General features: G+C 50.8%; 2 protein-coding genes across 3 annotated transcripts in view; one reads left to right on the top strand and one right to left on the bottom strand.

The window, feature by feature from the left end:
• The window catches only part of FAM149A (family with sequence similarity 149 member A), a 52,142-nt gene extending 41,688 nt beyond the window's left edge, over nucleotides 1-10,454 (top strand). For both annotated transcript variants that reach the window (XM_061571223.1, XM_061571222.1), the window contains exons 11-15: nucleotides 832-961; nucleotides 2,784-2,915; nucleotides 3,051-3,132; nucleotides 3,793-3,930; nucleotides 5,147-10,454. In XM_061571223.1, coding sequence (XP_061427207.1) covers nucleotides 832-961; nucleotides 2,784-2,915; nucleotides 3,051-3,132; nucleotides 3,793-3,930; nucleotides 5,147-5,223 — 559 coding nt within the window. In that variant the 3' untranslated portion in view covers nucleotides 5,224-10,454. The remainder of the gene's footprint in view (nucleotides 1-831; nucleotides 962-2,783; nucleotides 2,916-3,050; nucleotides 3,133-3,792; nucleotides 3,931-5,146) is intronic.
• A 425-nt stretch (nucleotides 10,455-10,879) lies between these two features.
• LOC133354498 (uncharacterized) lies at nucleotides 10,880-15,082 on the bottom strand. The gene is made up of 3 exons (XM_061571383.1): nucleotides 14,926-15,082; nucleotides 12,331-12,561; nucleotides 10,880-12,061 (listed from the first exon to the last, which is right to left on the bottom strand). The coding sequence occupies exons 2-3, from the start codon at nucleotides 12,545-12,547 to the stop codon at nucleotides 11,385-11,387; spliced, it is 894 nt and encodes a 297-aa protein (XP_061427367.1). The 5' UTR covers nucleotides 12,548-12,561; nucleotides 14,926-15,082; the 3' UTR covers nucleotides 10,880-11,384.
• Nucleotides 15,083-18,495: the final 3,413 nt, after the last annotated feature.

The raw sequence follows: 18,495 nt of genomic DNA, 5'->3' as shown, positions 1-18,495 counted from the left end.
CACGCCATCATATCCTGCTCGTTATGCATCATTCACACTTCTGCATCATCATCATCATTACCATCAAGTCTTACATTTTCAAAGTGCTCACACTTGCCACAGTAAGACAAGATCCCCCGTATAGCCTGAACAGACTGTTCGTGAAAGTGCAGTTAGCGAGCACCTATGAAAGCCAGCACGGCACACGATAGGGGTGGGTAGCCAGTACCACATCCAGCCACCTTTGTCTCCCCAGTGGCAATGTTGACACACCACACTGGGTACTCAGTTGAGGCTGAGTCGACCGTGGCGAGACCCAGGACCGATTCAAATAATCATCACTGGGGTTGGCCGTGACAGGGAATCTAACTCGGGACACCAGGTTCGTTGTCTTACCGCTCCCAACTACTGTCACAGCAATCACACACACAACAACAACAACCGCCATTCGCCACTAAGCAGCGGTGACGTCACCACGACGCTTGTGCCAGGCCATGTGCACCTTGAGGCCACGTGAAGTGTCGAACGCCCGCTGGCAGGAGGTCACGGGGCAGACCCAGGTGCCACGGGTCGACTGAGATGACCGAGATGACTGGCTGATGCACCACCTGTGCCTCCTACTTTGCCAACTTGCTGTGCTTTAGTCACCCGGCGCTCCGTTCGTTGTTGTGAGCGTCGCTCCTCCGCCCTCCGTTGTTGTTGGAGGGCGACTGCCTCCAACTGCCCAGTAGCGTCCTTCACGAGCCTCTTCCACAGAGGCCGATCTTGACACCGCTGGTACCAGTCATCGGCACGTTGGCTCCCACGCATGAAACAGCTGACTGGGGGGGGGGCGCATCTCTTCTACCACAGAGCGATGGGAGCTTCCGAGCGGCTGTCGACGCCACAGATGAGTGCTGTGCGCAACACGCTGCTGCCCCCCATCGGCTCGCCGGACCCCCACGAGAGCCAGCTCACAGTGCCGGGGGCGCGCCCTTCACAGGCGAGTCCAGGAGGGGGATGCGCACTCACTCAACGCCTGTCCCTACATCAGCAATATTGTACAACGGAGGGGGATCGGTGGCTCGGAGGTCAGATCGCAGACAAACGGACAGCATTCAATCATTCAGGGTTATGGTAGTAGCAACAGACACAGAATGCGAAATTCGTATATAAATGAGGGATTCAAAACATTAATATTTACCATATGTGAAATGGGAGTGGAGCCGCAGAATGTGTCGTCTTGTGTGTGTGTGTACGAGCTTACAGGGCATGTAACAAATTCACCTCTCCAAAGATTTGATAAACAGTCACAATTAGGGCTCACGCAATATTCCTTCATTTTGTTTCATTTCTGAAGCAAGCCAGTGACCCTCGACGAGTGAGGAGCTGCTAATAAGCAGAATAAGTACGCACGGTAAAACGACTTGGACGCGCACGGTTAATCCGCAACCGGAATAGACCACCCCTCAACTCTACGTACATGCAAACAGATTATCCGCTTATTATACACGGATACCCTGTTTAGCGCGGGGGATGCGTGCCTGTAAACGAGAGCGCGCGGTGAATCGGCGCTATACGGGGTCATTGTAGGATAGACCCTATGGAGATGTGTTCCCGACATTGTAATTTATCACCTACGACCAACACATTAGAGGTTCATTGGGTTATTGGAACAATACTACAGATGATAAACATGATTTTAAAATACTGTTAATGGTACAAGCATTTTAAATAACATAAACAGTGTACTCACCTAGATTTGAAGCTTTCGTGATTGCAAGGATTCATACTCTTTGTTTTTTTCGGTAAAGTCACGTAGGTAAAAAATAAAATAAATGAAAACAACTAAATTAAATCACGACGTTTCGGGCGCAACACAAGCGTCCTTTTTACCTACGTAACTTTTCCGAAAATAACAAAGAGTAGTGTACTCACCAGCGCATGGTGCGACCCCGAACTTGGCAGCGCTGGGAGACAAGATGAGAGTTATGAACGGGGAGATGGGCCAGGTTGTGGCTCATCCTCAGCTCGATCTAGAGCACGGTCCACATCCACCTGATGCTCACCCGCCTCAAGCCTGCCGTAACACTTGCATTTTAACCTCCAGCATGATCCTTTTCCTTCTTAATTTTGGAGCTTTCGTGACTGCAGGAATTATTCTTTGGTTCTTTCGGTAAAGTCACGTATAAAGATAAAATAATAAATTAAATAATAGCATACGACGTTTCGATTGCAACACAAGCAATCATCATCAGGTATAATGAAATAGCGACATAAAATCTAACCAGAAAACTATAGACAGACATATAAGCAGACAGATATCACCTTTTCCTTGTCGCTTTTGCAGCCCCTCCAAAACTGTCACTTGCATGCCTCTTGTCGGTCATTATGGGTCAAAATTTATCACTAAAATAGGAAAGCAGCAGTAAGAGAAAGACCACGGAGGGATAAACAAAACACCTCGTGGGCGCCACTTGAACTGAACAGTAGAGGAAAGTTCTCATTAGCGGAGAGCGAATGCCACGCCAACCCGAGTATGATATCGCTCATTGGCTGAGGGCGAAGAGAGTAATAGGGCGCTAATACTGTGCAACGTTTGGATGAGAGCTTATACCGCGCTAACTCAAGTACGGCTTTTCATCATTATTTCTATTTACTGTACGCAACGTATGTATTGTATTATTTATATATATATACTGTGTATAGAACAAACAGCTCTAACGAATCGGTGCTGTACGGGATAGCGCTGAACGGGATATGCGTGTACAGATATGAATGAATGAACCATCATCGATCGATCGATCTTACCGTGGCGTGCGCAGACCAAGGGCCGTCTGAGCATTAGCCGCGTGTCGAGCGCCGTCACGGACGACACGGGCCGCCGTCCGGCCCGGGACCGGCCCTCGCTCGTGCTGGAGCATCCGTCGCGGCCCAACACCACGCACACCTTCCGGGTAACCCTCCGTGCGCACTGCAGACCAACAACCCTGCCGGCTTCGGCTGGAAAATGACCGGCTCGTGCGCGGGACCCCCTACGCTTACGTGCGTTCGGGTTTGTTTAAACACGGTCCTGTCGCGTGCGCGTGCAGTCAGACATGCAGCTACGGAGGTCGCTGACACCCATGGAGTACAATAGCGCCACACGCACCGGAAGAGCCTCCCTGGGATCAGGTATGGTCTCAGCCGCACCAACCTTATCATAATAATAAAAAACTCCTATCCAGGGGCCTACCCTGGCTCCTCCCCCCTCAACCAGTATATATACAAGGTCGGATCTCTTGGAATTTCTCATTTACTTGATACAGCAATCGTGCTGTGACGGTTCCACCTGAAGACGGAAGCTTGTGTTGCCTCCGAAACGTGATTTTTATTTTATTTTTATTTTACTTTTATTAATCTTAATTTTAAATTTTTACCTACGTGACTTTACCGAAAAAACCTAAGAATATGGTCTCTGCCTGTTTGTGTGCAATCGTGTGGTTTTCTTTTTTTATGGGGAGCTGTGGTGCAGTGTTTAGAGCACTGCTCAGGAAAGAAGCACGTAAACGTGGATTCAATTATCAGTCGCGGCCTGCATAAATGGCGAGTCATATCTGAACCAGTCCAGGGCTTCCCCTGGATCAATTCAACCTCGAGTTCGTACCTGGTACGGTGTGTAAACATCGGAACTGGGGAGACAGGGGGCTGGGCGTGGCGTTGCTCACCGACCCACTCGTGTGCCATGCTGGTCCGTTGTAGGCGCTCGCTGGCAGCACTTGCCGCAACAGTCTGTTAAAGACAACAATGGGGGATCTTTGTCTTTGTGAGCACTCGCTGCCTCCCATCCCACAGACTCGCTGAAGATCCGCGTGACAGGGATCGGGCTGAGCAGCGCCGGGTACCAGCTGGACCCGTTCTCACTGCACGCACTCGGCCACTCGCCTCTGGAGGACGATGAGGACCACCCCCCCGCGTACCACCCAAGCTGGGGTCAGTGTTCAGGGAGTGCAGTGTCTGTGTGTGCATCCTCGCTTTCCAGCGTGCGACTGTGGTCATCCAGAACAGACCTTAACAATGTATAGTGACGCAACGCCCGATCCACAAATACGAAATCACAGCGGTTATCCGGTTTGACCACCTGAATGTGAAATTGCAGTTATTGCTCTGCATCTACACCAGCCATACGAAGGAAGAATTCTAGATTTGAAGCTTTCGTGACTGCAAGGATTCATACTCTTAGTTCTTTCGGTAAAGTCACGCATCAAGCAAATCTAGCTGTGACGGTCCCACCTGATGACGGAGACTTGTGTTGCCTCCGAAACGTCGTGATTTTTATTTCATTTTTATCAATTTTAATTTCATTTTTTACCTACGTGACTTTACCGAAATAACTAAGAGTACGAAGGAAGAAGACCGTGGCTCTTTAGGGCCCCCTTGTGACCACCTTGGATATCGATAGTAAGGCTACGATTTTGACGAGGTGATTTTTATGGAGGTGGAAAAATGTTACTTTTTGTAGGCTCTCACCTGCTCATATTAAGGACCTTGATCTGGACTGGATAATGATATTTTTGCTTATGGCTGCATGAATCGCTTATAAGTCTATATACATATTATAGTTATTCAAGTAATGGCTTCAATACCTCGGTTAAGTATTCACTCACATTGGTCCACAGTGTGGTCGACGGTCTGGTTGGTAATTGGTTTTTTACCCTTCTATCTGGCAACAAAACTGACACCTTTTTTACAAGGAGTCATGTTTACATAGACCACAATACCTGCAGTCATAATGTAAATAAAAAACATAACTCTGATAATGTGCACTGTCCTTGAAGTTGATTGGTCCACACCTGAGACAGCTTTCCTTAGGTGTCAGTTTTGTTGGCAGATAGAAGGGTAAAAAAACAATTATCATATTTTTACTGGCAAATGAGGTTCCAATGGTGGTCTGGTTGGTGTTTGCGCAATCGCGCGCCAGGTTTTCTTTGAATTTCCACTTGTGAATGTCATAGTGGGCGGTTCTTCTGTTAAGACGTGCGGATTATATTTTCAATGTGGACCATTGTAATCGGGAGAGATTAAATCCTGAAGGTTCTTTAATGGTGGGATCGGCGATCAGGCAGTCGATTGGGATTGGTAAACGGTAATTAAACAAATACAACAGATATAATGGAAAACAAATGACCGCCATTATTCTTGTTTGCAGGTGCTGAATCCCACTTGCATCATAAACCACAGAGTCGCAGCAGCAATGGCAAGAAGCGTTTCCCCATGGCGCTGTAGCTCATGGGATGCGGAGGATGGTTGGGCAGCTTTTTCGTCGCCCTCACTGCAGCCCGCGTCGGCATGAGCGCAGCGCTGGCCAGGCGGGCGAGCCTCCGGTTATGCTGGACCACGCTCTGCCGGCCAGACACAGCGCGCTTAGACACCCGTCTCCAGCTCGCCGTGGAGGAACTGCGACGTCTCCGATGCTGCGTGAGAGCGCCATGCTGCTGCGTAGGTTTTTTCGCGGTTGCGCTCTATAGCTCTCCGATGTCGTTTTCGTGTCGTTCGGAACGATGTCCGACGTTTCGCCCCACGTGCCGGGAGACACTTCGGGAACTGAAAAAGCTGTGGTCACTCGGAACCAAAGAATCTTTCCGGCGCGTGGAGCGAAACGTCGGACATGAAGCCGAACGACACGCGGGTAAAACTCGAAAAGCCATCGGAGCGATTGACCGGCAGCTGCATCGTGCGTTTGCCACCAGCGATCTGCGCGTCCCGTAAACGCATATGTCCGGGTACCTTCAATGCAATTCTATACTCGTTTAATTTGTGCGCACAAGAATTCTGCGGAGACCACGTCCGTGTCCTGCAATCGGAGTCGACATGAGTTGACGTCGCGGTTGTATTCGTGAGATAGGGGGGCCTTTTGGCCAAAGTGCAGGGATCAGTCATGCGCAACTAAGCATGGTGAGGCTTGATATACCCAGTGTCAGCGTTTTGGCTTCGCTACCCCAATGCGTGGGCGAGTGGCTCTCTGAAATGTCAACAAAGTCACCCGCCGTCGTGAGGTTTCGAGTATTTATCTTTTTAAAATACCGTCTCCTGTTCGCAGTATCCTCTCTGCAAACGTATTTTATTTTCAACACTGTTTTCAATCGCAAAAGTACATTTCCTGCTTTATTAACCAAAGCAGTGAAATAGCAAACTCAAGATTCGTATCAAATCTATAAATATTCCCATCACATCCAGTGTATGACGCACATAACAGTAACCTAAACAATTACCCCCAGTACGATACACATGTGGGTGCCATACATTAGTTTTTTTTTATTTTATCAGAAATGGGAAACATTTATGTGTGTTATACACAGGAGCGTATTATACGCAAGCCAACTTAAAAGTGTGGAGCTATTGCTTTCAATATTCAGCACGGGAACTTGTTCGTTATTACTGTCATATATTATTATATTTTTTAACCTCTTTGTCAGATGAGACCATAAACTGTAATTGTTTTTACTCAGGGACAACTTCAGCACAGGAATTTGGTCCACGTAGGGTACCCGAATAAGCCTTGCATCACTTCGGTGCTATCACAGCTCTGTGTAGGATTGGACTGTATAGCCCAAGGAGGTTGCAAACAATATTATTGCCACGTGTTTGAAAATGTAGGTGCAATTTAAAATGCGCAATGAGCAGATGACCGAAAGGTCCGGATTCACGATACAGCATTCTCGCAGAGCGCTTGACTTTCAGGGTTGAGGAGTCGGTGTGCATTGATGGGGCAGCAATATTTGAAACTGTCAATGCTTGCATTGGTTACGAGGCACATTCAAGAAATCTGTGCACAGTGATGTAGCTGTACGGTTGGGGCGATAAATACAGCATGCATTTAAAATCTGAGACACGGTTGCATGAAGACGCTTTACATATCCAAGTTGTATTGTTGTGAGGTGCAAATTCGCATAATTGCTGACGGTTTAGATTCTTTCCCTCGATGTGTCGTCACAGTCCCACTCGTATGATTTATTGAGCGTCTCCTCCCTTGTGCTTGTGGTAAGCTTCATGGTTCAGGGCATCATTCCTCGTTTTCCTTCTTTGTCTCAGGGCTCAGAATATTTCAGGGCAGTCGACCGATCGCATATTTACCCCCCCTCCCCAAGACTGGAGCACCTCAGCTGCTGTCCGTTATAAACCGTGCACGCCGGTTCACTTTGTAACGAGGGTTGCTGCGATATCATTTTTCAGGGTCCGATACGAAACAATATTCGTTTTGACGATATGACGATTGTTGCGATCTCGGTTTCCCCTTTCCATTTGTAATTCACTTTTGTACTATTTGTGTGCTTTGCTGAATTTACGGTACGAATAAAGATGACTTAATAGTTCAACTGCAGTTCGCTCAACATAAGCCTGTAAATAAATCTTCGAGTTATTGCAGCTTTACAGTATGTATGCGTATAATATACATGCTGTCAGTTATAACAGAAATACTTGTGTAATTGGATTAATTCCAAAAATCGAGGTCATATAATCACCATGTCCTCAGTTACTCTGGAAACATTTAGCAAACCTCAAGTTTAATGGGTAATAGCTAGTCATTTAGAAATTCTTTTTTTTCAGCTGTTTTGTTATTTCAGAGAAAACGATTGCAATAAAAGTAAAATATATTATAGAAAAATAAAATTAACAATAGCACGGTATGTTTTAGAACGTACGATACGATTATCGTGACCCATATAATATCGCCATATCGTCGCAACCCTACTTTTTTACACAAAGCAGCTGTTACCACTTCCAAAATAGTCGGATTAAACCGGTGGCTAGCATCTGGTAGCGCATTGTTTCCTAACCTTGGGGTTGAAGATCTCGTAAACCCCATTTATTGCGGTCAGCAGGATTGTATAATCCTCAATGTATGACTAACAGAACAGGTTTACGACTTATTCAGAACGAATCAAACCAGAGCTCTATAAACGTGAAACGTTGGGCCAATATTTGTTCAAACGATTCCAAGCACAGGCCAATGCTGGACCCAACCTCTGCACCTTATACTGGGCGAGTAGTTTCTCATCCTGCGCGTAGTTTGTGGCTTCGTGTTCAGCGACTGCGTGCATTGCGCGAACGGCCTCCGTGTTGGGGAGTGGCGGGGAGCAACTCTGTCGTTTAACCCCTGGTTGGGTCAAAGGCGTTGTACATAAATGTTTTATGTCAAGTGGCACGTGTGGTGTGTGCCCCATCTCAGGTGTAGATTTTGACTCGTAATTGACTCGCCAGTCTCCTGTTTGAACGCTCTGTACGTTAAACCTGTCTGTGTCAATCTGCGCACAGCTTTCCATTTGAAAGCAAAATGTTTAAGTGTCCCAGTCACATTTTATAGCAGATTCTTCATTCGTATACAGGAGACTTGGGCACGTTATTGTACAATGGTGTATATGAATCTTCTTGCACATACGTACGCGAGTGTGCCTGTTTGTGTGTATGGGAAACGGTGGTGCACAGGTTAGCGCACTGTCCCACAAATATAATCCCCTGAGTTCAAATTCCTGTCCACGGCTGACATCGATGGGCAGTGATATCTGAGCTGATCCAGGGCCTCCCCGAGGTCAACACCACCTTAGATGATTAGCTGGCGCAGTGTGTAAACATCAGCATTGGGAAGACAAAGGTGGCTAGGCATGGTACTAGCCACACCATCTCTTTGTACGCCGATCTTTATACTCACCAACAGCACTTGCTTATACTGCTATACGAGGGATCTTTGTCTATGTGTGAGTATGTATGAATGTGTCGTGCCTGATGAAAGAGATGGTATGTTGGTTAGAACACTGCCCCCATAGGCCCAGCTACCCAAGTTCAGTTGGGAAGTTCTGTTCATAACAGGAAATGTGGTTTCTCTGCCTGGCAAGAGATACCTGAGGTCATCCTCGCCTGTTTTTAGTACCTGGCACATCAAACAACTCCAGTGCTGCGGTGGGGCCGTGCTTTTACCATCAGAAATTTTTTTACTGGCCAAAATAGGTGCTCGCTAACAGCACTTGCCAGTCAAAGCAGGTGAACGAGGGTTTTTTGTTTGTACCTGATCATGTTTATTTTGAAGTTGCCAAAGATATGTTGTTAATGTCACATACACAAGATGTTATGAAATTCAGGGCCGTAATTTAACATTGTTTCATATCTTTTGAGTGTTGCCATATTTACTGAGGCATGCAGTGATGCGTCGATTTAGAAGTTAAAATCGATTCTTGCGCTCTTGCGCGTGAGAATCGATTGTGTTCGGTTGACTCATCTTGTCCGTCACGAGTTCACGTAAATCCCCTGCATCCGTTCGAGGCACTTGGTGCACCAAATTTTAATGACACCACAATATAAAAAAAGAACACATTATTTAATCGTAAAAATTATCAAATTTCGAGTGGTACGCGTATTCAACCTCCGTTAAAAGTGTCTTATCATTGTCGAACCACCGAAGAAAAGATGCAATTCTACTCTCAACAACAAGAATGCTTAAGTCTTGAATTTGTATGAAATAAATGTTGGCTTTATTGGGTCAATTTCACCCGTTTCTTATAATTGTGCATGTATTGCCGTTATTTTAGGTCAGGGGTCTTTTTTATATTCATGCAAAAAAGTACTTAATTCTCTATAGATGGGGAAATTTGCTGGCTGGTAAAGTCTGTTAACCAATAAAGCACATTAATAAGTCACTTTGACAATCTGCTTTGTATTGCAACTTAGTCAAGTCTCGATTATTCCAGGTTAAGCAATTAGGCCAAACACACAATTATTGTCATTTACCTGCTTGGAACGTGGGGTGACCATTTAAGATGTCTCGTCTGTCTTTTTTTTTATTGCTGCACGTAATCAATCGGTGCATGAGTTCAAAAACATAATTGTTTTGCAAGCACGCTTAAACTGCAACTGATAATGGGAGTTTACGATTAGAACGTCGTTCAACTCATTGCACAATGGAATACCCTTTGCATGCCCGACCATTCGCTTTCAGCGTTTACTTTTTCAACAATGTATGCAACTCTGACATTTTAATATGCATCGATATTGAATATGAACCCTCGCCATTCGCCACAGCTGGTACACCTACATTTCCCAATCATCTGTTCAACGGGAATGCGTTACACTGCACATGCACGTAGATTGGCAGCAATGGAAACCATGGGATGTGGGGACAAAAGGTTGCGGTTGAGAAATGTTGGCAAGTTAGACCAGGTTATTTAAAGCCACACTGGATCATCTCATTGCGGTTCAACATCCTATTGACACTCACGTTCTGTTACACATGGCCTTGCATATGATCTGTACATGCTTGTTGTTATATGTACAAGTACTTAGTCGCATTTCGTTTGAAAAATATTAAGTACAAAAAAAACTGCAATTTTGTAATTTGATAGAAATAAAAATTATGTACATATGTGAATACAGATTGTACCGTTTTATTTTATATTTATGTTTAGCCTTCAATGTTAAAAGGTAAAGTTACGTATTTGGTATAATAAACAATGATAGCTACACGATTGTGTTGTATTTTTCAACTCTCTTAAATTCGATTTAGCAGAATTGCAGGGTGGATTGTTCCATCGTAGGACCACGCGTGGCGGCATTTTCGAGGCCATCATATACCAGTGAATCCTGCCTGATGATGTATACCCAGAAACGCTTTGAAATTCATAATCAAGCCCTTTTATTATTTTACATTATGGCAAGTTGTTTTTGGCAAGTTTGAATTCACAGAACGTGTCGGGTATTATTTGCAGGCTACATTTTCTTGAATAACAAAGTGACCGATTGCAGGGACACGCATACTCTAAATATAAGTGCAAGTTTATTATTACTAAAGAGTAGTTTAAAATGGTACCTATACTCATTTTGAAAATGACCAGTGCCTGAATATCACTGCCACGTTCCCACCAAAAAATACATTTGCAACATTCATTTTATATACTTATCGTGTTTATTTGGACATGAAATAGGCGATGAACAATAACCAGCACAATAGCTCAATGGGTAAGAGGCCTGTTGATCCTGCTTTGGTACAAGCCTTGTCAATACCGGTTTGAGTAACATCACCAAAAAGAAAGGTTACAAAATAGCAATGTTCTTAATCTGAGTAAAACACATGTCAGCAATTCAAAGCTAAACTCTGCCATATTGTAAATTATATTTCAGTGTTTGAATGACTAAAACACTGGAAACAAAACTTAAGTATAAAAAAATGCACAATGCACCTGTGTGAAAACAAAGTAGTTTTTAAACACGCTACCTTTATTCTATTTAGTATTTATATAGCGCCCTTTCCAGGGCACTTTACAATGCAAGCTGTATACAAGGCGCAAAACCTATTAATGACAAGTTAATTATGCTCATCTGCATCTGAGAATTTTTTTTGCATCTGTTTCATAGCCCACATCAAATTTCTCTCCGTGCATCGATGCACGGGGAACACCTCAGAGCGTTGCAGAAGCGACCAAATCGTCGGAAAGTTTGCCTTTAACACGCGATTTGAGAATGCCCAGCAACTCCGAGAGCACGCCCATCTCCTCCTCGTGCATCTGGCGTGCATCCTCAATCTTCTGCAACTCTAAGTCGAAGCTTTCCTTCTTTAAGTCCTTGACCCACTGGGGCACACCACTGTTCCACATCACCCTGCGCCTCTTCCTCGCTCTGACCTGGACCTCCTCCTCCACCGCGGTGGCCGATGCAACGGGCCACTCGAGCACCTCCGGTTGCGACGACGGGACCTCCTCGCTCAGCTGGTGGTCGCCCTGCTCCGACAGCACCACTTGCACCATTAAGGGCCGGTTCATGATGAGCGAGCTGCGCGTGGCCACGGGGTGGATCTCTGCGTCTGGCCCGTACATCTCATCGAGCTCATTGAAGAAGGTGCATTCCGTCTGACTATTGCCGAACTTGTGCTGGTCAACGACTTTGCTGTAGACCTTGAGTAGCATCTTCCACCGGTGTTCGCACTGCCACTGCGTGAACATGTGGCCCTTGGCCTGGAGGCCGCTGGATATTTCGTTCCACAGGTTCTTCTTCTTGTGCTTTCCGCACGTGAACTGATGTTGCCGTTCCTTGTAGAGCGCAATGAGCAGCTGGGTGGTCTCCTCGCCCCATTTGTGAGCTACGCACAGAATGGATAGAACAAAACGTGAGAGGAGTAATGGGTTGACGAAACAAGTTCGTTTTTAAACAAGCAAATTTCTCTGGAATTGCCAAACGTTTTTACGACAGAATGTCAGGGTAAAATAGCAATCAAGTGGTTGTACTTTGCAGGTTTTACTCGAGATTGACAAGATTTATTTTACTATAAGCTGTTGATTAAATAGGAAATCTCTCACCGCTTATATTTCTTCATAACAAATTCACAAAATGCATCTATGGCAAAATCACCTGGAGAATGTGTCCTGCACTGTAATGTCAAATCGTTGATATCAGTGTCCTTGCTATCGTTCTGGCTGGGAGAGCTGGCAACGGGAGGCGAGCTGGGTGGGTCAGGGACGCTGGTCTCCGCCTCCAGCAGTGGACAGTCGTGCGTGAGGGCCAGGTCCACATCGTGAAACTGCTCCAGGCACTTGGAACACTGGTAGATCTGCATCAGTGTGGCCATGCGTTTCGCAAACCCTGCACAGATGGAAAATCAACAGACGTGTTAACTCGTATTGGTTACAACTTTCAGTGCTCATCACTTGACCTTTGGCCCTTAGGGCCTGTCCTCTGCAACTGTTTTAATATAAATAGAAAATTAGCATATATTAGTTTTCAAGGACAATGCATACATTATCAAAGCATATTTGTTTGCACGTTTCCCCACATGTATGTGTGGTTAATGCACACTTGATGCCTTGTTATAGGTGTCTAATTTGGTTCTATTCGCAACTTATTATAGCATAATGCTATCACCAAGATGCCGTTTCATCATCTGCATGGGAGCGATATTGCAGTAGCTTCGCAGTAGGTGGCACTGCGGCTGTGTTTCTCCGATCGAGTAGAAGCAGTCCTCGACTTGCCTTAAAACGCGAACTCGCAATTGCAAAATGAACCGCAGAACTATTTTGTTCAGAGGAGCGATCCTCCACAAAATGCAAAGAGTCGGCCTCGAGCTGGGAGTGAGTAGGTGGGTGTGTGTGCATGGGAGCTGAGTGGACTTGCCGATGACTGGTACCAGCGATGTCAAGATCGACCTCTGTGGAGGAGGCTCGTGAGGGACGCTACTGGGCAGTTGGAGGCAATCGCTCTCCAACAACAACCGAATGCCAGAGGAGCAACACTCACAACGAGTGGATCGCCGGGTGGCTAAAGCACAGCAAGTTGGCACAGTAGAGGCACAGGTGGTGCATCGGCCAGTAATCTTAGTCGACCCGTGGCACCTGGGTCTGCCCCGTGACCTCATGCCAGCGGGCGTTCGACACTTCACGTGGCCTCTATGTGCACATAGCCTGGCACAAGCGTCGTGGTGACGTCACCGCCACTTAGTGGCGAATGGTGGTTGTGAAGTAATAAAATAATAAAAATAAAACATAATAAATTAATAAATGTTTAATAATAAATTATTGTATTACTTCCCTTCTACGTGACTTTACCGAAAGAACCAACAAGATGAATCCCTGCAGTCACGAAAGCTTTAAATCGAAATTTAATGGTGGTTGTCTTTGTGTGTGCAATGGTGGTGACTCATTGCCTTCCTTCCGACTACAAGCTCGCATCAGGAATCAAGGTAAGTGAAAGTAAGTTTTCTATTTTAGTTACTTTTTTTCTTTTATTTACTATTCAGTATTTTTTTCCAGTGGTACATGCAAGTGTACAATATTTATTCTTAATTATGAATGTAACAATGCTTTCCTTTTCATCGAACCGTAACACAATTCATTACACCGCCCGATATGGGCATTTAAATACGGTGCATTGTTGTGTTCCGACTTAGCAATGGGTCTCGTGAACGAATTGGGTTCGTAACCCGAGGACTGTCCTGTAACATGCCGGACGATTTCAAATTTGGGGACAATTTAAACCGTGAAGCCAACCCCGTAACTTGGCCCTAGGAAACAATGTCACGCTTAGGGCTGACTAAAAAGTGGGCTTGCACAATGGTGTAATGCACGTTACCATAAATAACCCAACCGGTAATGGATATCCATTGCAATTAATATGCATCTCATTAATCACCCCACCCTCCCTTTGCACGTGAAGGGCTCACAAAGAACGCCATCACATCGAAACAGGAGGATTTCTCCACAGACCTGGCTGTCTGATGCTGGTTGTAATTCATTATTGGCGAAACGTCCTACTCGATTGCAAATGTTGTGGCTTTGCTCTTCGACACATCCGTATGCTGTACTAGTAGAAAATTGGCATGTTTTGTTTACGTGACAAACCGAACCAATTGGCGGTGTCGGGTGGTGGCGGGTTTAACGACACATTTATATTTACGCGATCTAACCCCAAAAAACTGTATTATGAACGACTAAACAGTGGCAGAAAGTCACAAAATAAGTCGTGCGCGCACGATATTCATGGGTTTTGGCATCGCGAGAACGTGAAAGGACGACAACTTGAACGAAGGAGGCTTCATGCAGCAGCGGACACATCGTAAACATGAGATGACGCTCTATCACCGCACCGATGGATTTAGGAATCCACTACTTTAACTGCCAATCGCTTACCTCGCAGCCCAAGTTGTAAGCAGCGGTGACATCAGACAAGACAGCAGTGGCTTAGCCGTGGAAGGTTTAAGTGGTCTCCTGCTCGCACAAGCGCGGCAATAAGCTACAACTCAGCAGTATCCCGTGAAAAGGTTCCGCGGTTTTGAGAACAAATGCCGCCGCCTATATGCAGTAGTGGTTGTTGTTACGATTCTCAGAATTATAGTCGTGAAGAATGAAAATCGTGTCGGAGCCTCGCAACAACAACAAAAGTTGATCCTTCAAAGGCGTTCGCGACCGACGGCTCTTGACACGGGATCGTCGAGACGCGAGACGCGAGCCTCACCTTCGAAATAACCCGGGGAAGGAGCGGCAGAGGCACCACCACCACCACAGCGAGGAGGGGAAACAACGCAACGCGGGCGGACCGTCAAGCTCTCTCGCCGCCGCCGCTGCTGCCTTTAACATAAAGCCCAGGGGTCAGAGGGCAACTTCCGGAAGTCGTATTCTACTTCCGGAAGACGAGGCCCAGGCGGCCAGGGAGCATCTTCCGAAAGATGAATTCCAATTCCGGAAGATGAGGCCCAGGCGGCAAGGGAGCATCTTCCGGAAGACGAATTCCACTTCCGGAAGATGAGGCCCAGGCGGCCAGGGAGCAACTTCCGGAAGACGAAATCCTCTCTCGAATTATTATTGCGAAAGACGAAAGCTTCTTCCTCTTCCGGAAGACGAGACCCAGGCTCCCTCTGCCGGAAGACGCGTCAATAAAACTGGAACAATAAAATCGGAAGACCTCGTAACCACTTCCAGTTGAAGGGGGAAGGGGGAGGAGCGAGGGGAATGGAGGGAGGGGGCTGGAGGGAGGGGGGGGGAGAGGGAGGGGTTGGAGGGAGGGGGGTAGAGGGAGGGTGAAGCAGGGAGGGGGGATGGAGGGATGGGGAAGTGGAGGGAGGGGGGTTGGATGGAGGGGGTTGGAGGGGAGGGGGTTGGATGGAGGGGGTTGGAGGGGAGGGGGCTGGAGGGGAGGGGGGTTGGAGGGGAGGGGGCTGGAGGGGAGGGGGTTGGAGGGGAGGGGGGTTGGAGGGGAGGGGGTTGGAGGGGAGGGGGGTTGGAGGGGAGGGGGTTGGATGGAGGGGGTTGGAGGGGAGGGGGTTGGATGGAGGGGGTTGGAGGGGAGGGGGCTGGAGGGGAGGGGGCTGGAGGGGAGGGGGTGGAGGGGAGGGGGTTGGAGGGGAGGGGGTTGGAGGGGAGGGGGCTGGAGGGGAGGGGGCTGGAGGGGAGGGGGTTGGAGGGGAGGGGTTGGGAGGGGTTGGAGGGGAGGGGGGGCTGGAGGGGAGGGGGTTGGAGGGGAGGGGGTTGGAGGGAGGGGGTGGAGGGGAGGGGGTTGGGGTGAGGGAGGGGGGCTTGGAGGGGAGGGGGTGGAGGGGAGGGGTGGAGGGGAGGGGGCTGGAGGGGAGGGGGTTGGAGGGGAGGGGGTTGGAGGGGAGGGGGTTGGAGGGGGAGGGGGTTGGAGGGGAGGGCGGCTGGAGGGGAGGGGTGAGGGGAGGGGTTGGAGGGGAGGGGGTGGAGGGGAGGGGGTGGAGGGAGGGGTGGAGGGGAGGGGTTGGAGGGGAGGGGGCTGGAGGGGAGGGGTTGGAGGGGAGGGGGGTGGAGGGGAGGGGGTTGGAGGGGGAGGGGGGTTGGAGGGGAGGGGGTTGGAGGGGAGGGGGTTGGAGGGAGGGGGTTGGAGGGGAGGGGGCTGGAGGGGAGGGGTTGGGAGGGGAGGGGGCTGGAGGGGAGGGGGGTTGGAGGGGAGGGGGTTGGAGGGGAGGGGGTTGGAGGGGAGGGGTTGGAGGGGAGGGGTTGGAGGGGAGGGGGTTGGAGGGGAGGGGTGGAGGGGAGGGTGGAGGGGAGGGGGTGGAGGGGAGGGGGTTGGAGGGGAGGGGGGGTTGGGGGGAGGGGGTGGAGGGGAGGGGGTTGGAGGGGAGGGGGCTGGAGGGGAGGGGGTTGGAGGGGAGGGGGTTGGAGGGGAGGGGGTTGGAGGGGAGGGGGCTGGAGGGGAGGGGGTGGAGGGGAGGGGGTTGGAGGGGAGGGGGTTGGAGGGGAGGGGGCTGGAGGGAGGGGGTTGGAGGGGAGGGGGTCTGGAGGGGAGGGGGTTGGAGGGGAGGGGGTGGAGGGGAGGGGGTTGGAGGGGGAGGGGGTTGGAGGGGAGGGGTTGGAGGGGAGGGGGTTGGAGGGGAGGGGGTTGGAGGGGAGGGGGTTGGAGGGGAGGGGGTTGGAGGGGAGGGGGTTGGAGGGAGGGGGTTGGAGGGGAGGGGGGTTGGAGGGAGGGGGTTGGAGGGAGAGGGGGTGGAGGGGAGGGGGTTGGAGGGGAGGGGGTTGGAGGTGAGGGGGTTGGAGGGAGGGGGGTTGGAGGGGAGGGGGTGGAGGGGAGGGGGTTGGAGGGAGGGGTTGGAGGGAGGGGGTTGGAGGGAGGGGGGGTTGGAGGGGAGGGGGTGGAGGGAGGGGTTGGAGGGGAGGGGGTTGGAGGGAGGGGGTTGGAGGGAGGGGTTTGGAGGGCGAGGGGGTTGGAGGGGAGGGGGTGGAGGGAGGGGGCTTGGAGGGGAGGGGGTTGGAGGGAGGGGGTTGGAGGGGGTTGGAGGGAGGGGGTTGGAGGGGAGGGGGTTGGAGGGGGTGGAGGGGAGGGGGGTTGGAGGGGAGGGGGTTGGAGGGGAGGGGGTTGGAGGGGGGTTGGAGGGGAGGGGGCTGGAGGGGAGGGGGTTGGAGGGAGGGGCTGGAGGGGAGGGGGGTTTGGAGGGAGGGGGTTGGAGGGGAGGGGGTTGGAGGGGAGGGGGGTGGAGGGGAGGGGGTTGGATGGGAGGGGTTGGAGGGGAGGGGGTGGATGGAGGGGGTTGGAGGGGAGGGGGCTGGAGGGGAGGGGGCTGGAGGGGAGGGGGTGGAGGGAGGGGGTGGAGGGGAGGGGGTTGGATGGAGGGGGTTGGAGGGGAGGGGGTTGGAGGGAGGGGGCTTGGAGGGGAGGGGGTTGGAGGGGAGGGGGTTGGAGGGGAGGGGCTGGAGGGGAGGGGGTTGGAGGGGAGGGGTTGGAGGGGAGGGGGTTGGAGGGGAGGGGGCTGGAGGGGAGGGGGCTGGAGGGGAGGGGGTTGGAGGGAGGGGGCTGGAGGGGAGGGGGGTTGGAGGGGAGGGGGCTGGAGGGGAGGGGGTTGGAGGGGAGGGGGTTGGAGGGGAGGGGGCTGGAGGGGAGGGGGTTGGAGGGGAGGGGGTTGGAGGGGAGGGGGTTGGAGGGGAGGGGGTTGGAGGGGAGGGGGTTGGAGGGGAGGGGGGTTGGAGGGGAGGGGGCTGGAGGGGAGGGGGTTGGAGGGGGGGGTGGAGGGGAGGGGGTTAGGAGGGGAGGGGGTTGGAGGGGAGGGGGTTGGAGGGGAGGGGGTTGGAGGGGAGGGGGGTGGAGGGGAGGGGGCTGGAGGGAGGGGGCTTGGAGGGGAGGGGGTTGGAGGGGAGGGGGTTGGAGGGGAGGGGGCTGGAGGGGAGGGGGTTGGAGGGAGGGGGTTGGAGGGGAGGGGGCCTGGAGGGGAGGGGGTTGGAGGGGAGGGGTGGTTGGAGGGGAGGGGGTTGGAGGGGAGGGGGTTGGGGATGGGGTTGAGGGGAGGTTGGAGGGGAGGGGGTTGGAGGGGAGGGGGCTGGAGGGGAGGGGGCTGGAGGGGAGGGGGTTGGAGGGGAGGGGGTGGAGGGGAGGGGGTGGAGGGGAGGGGGTTGGAGGGGAGGGGGGTTGGAGGGGAGGGGGTTGGAGGGGAGGGGGTTGGAGGGAGGGGGTTGGAGGGGAGGGGGTTGGAGGGGAGGGGGCTTGGAGGGGAGGGGTTGGAGGGGAGGGGGGTTGGAGGGGAGGGGGTTGGAGGGAGGGGGCTGGAGGGGAGGGGTTGGAGGGGAGGGGGTTGGAGGGGAG

The sequence above is a fragment of the Lethenteron reissneri genome, chromosome 47, assembly GCF_015708825.2.
Source record: "Lethenteron reissneri isolate LAM-NWPU_2019-01 chromosome 47, ASM1570882v1, whole genome shotgun sequence".
NCBI classification, from domain to species: domain Eukaryota; kingdom Metazoa; phylum Chordata; class Hyperoartia; order Petromyzontiformes; family Petromyzontidae; genus Lethenteron; species Lethenteron reissneri.
This window is presented reverse-complemented; position numbering and strand designations above follow the sequence as displayed.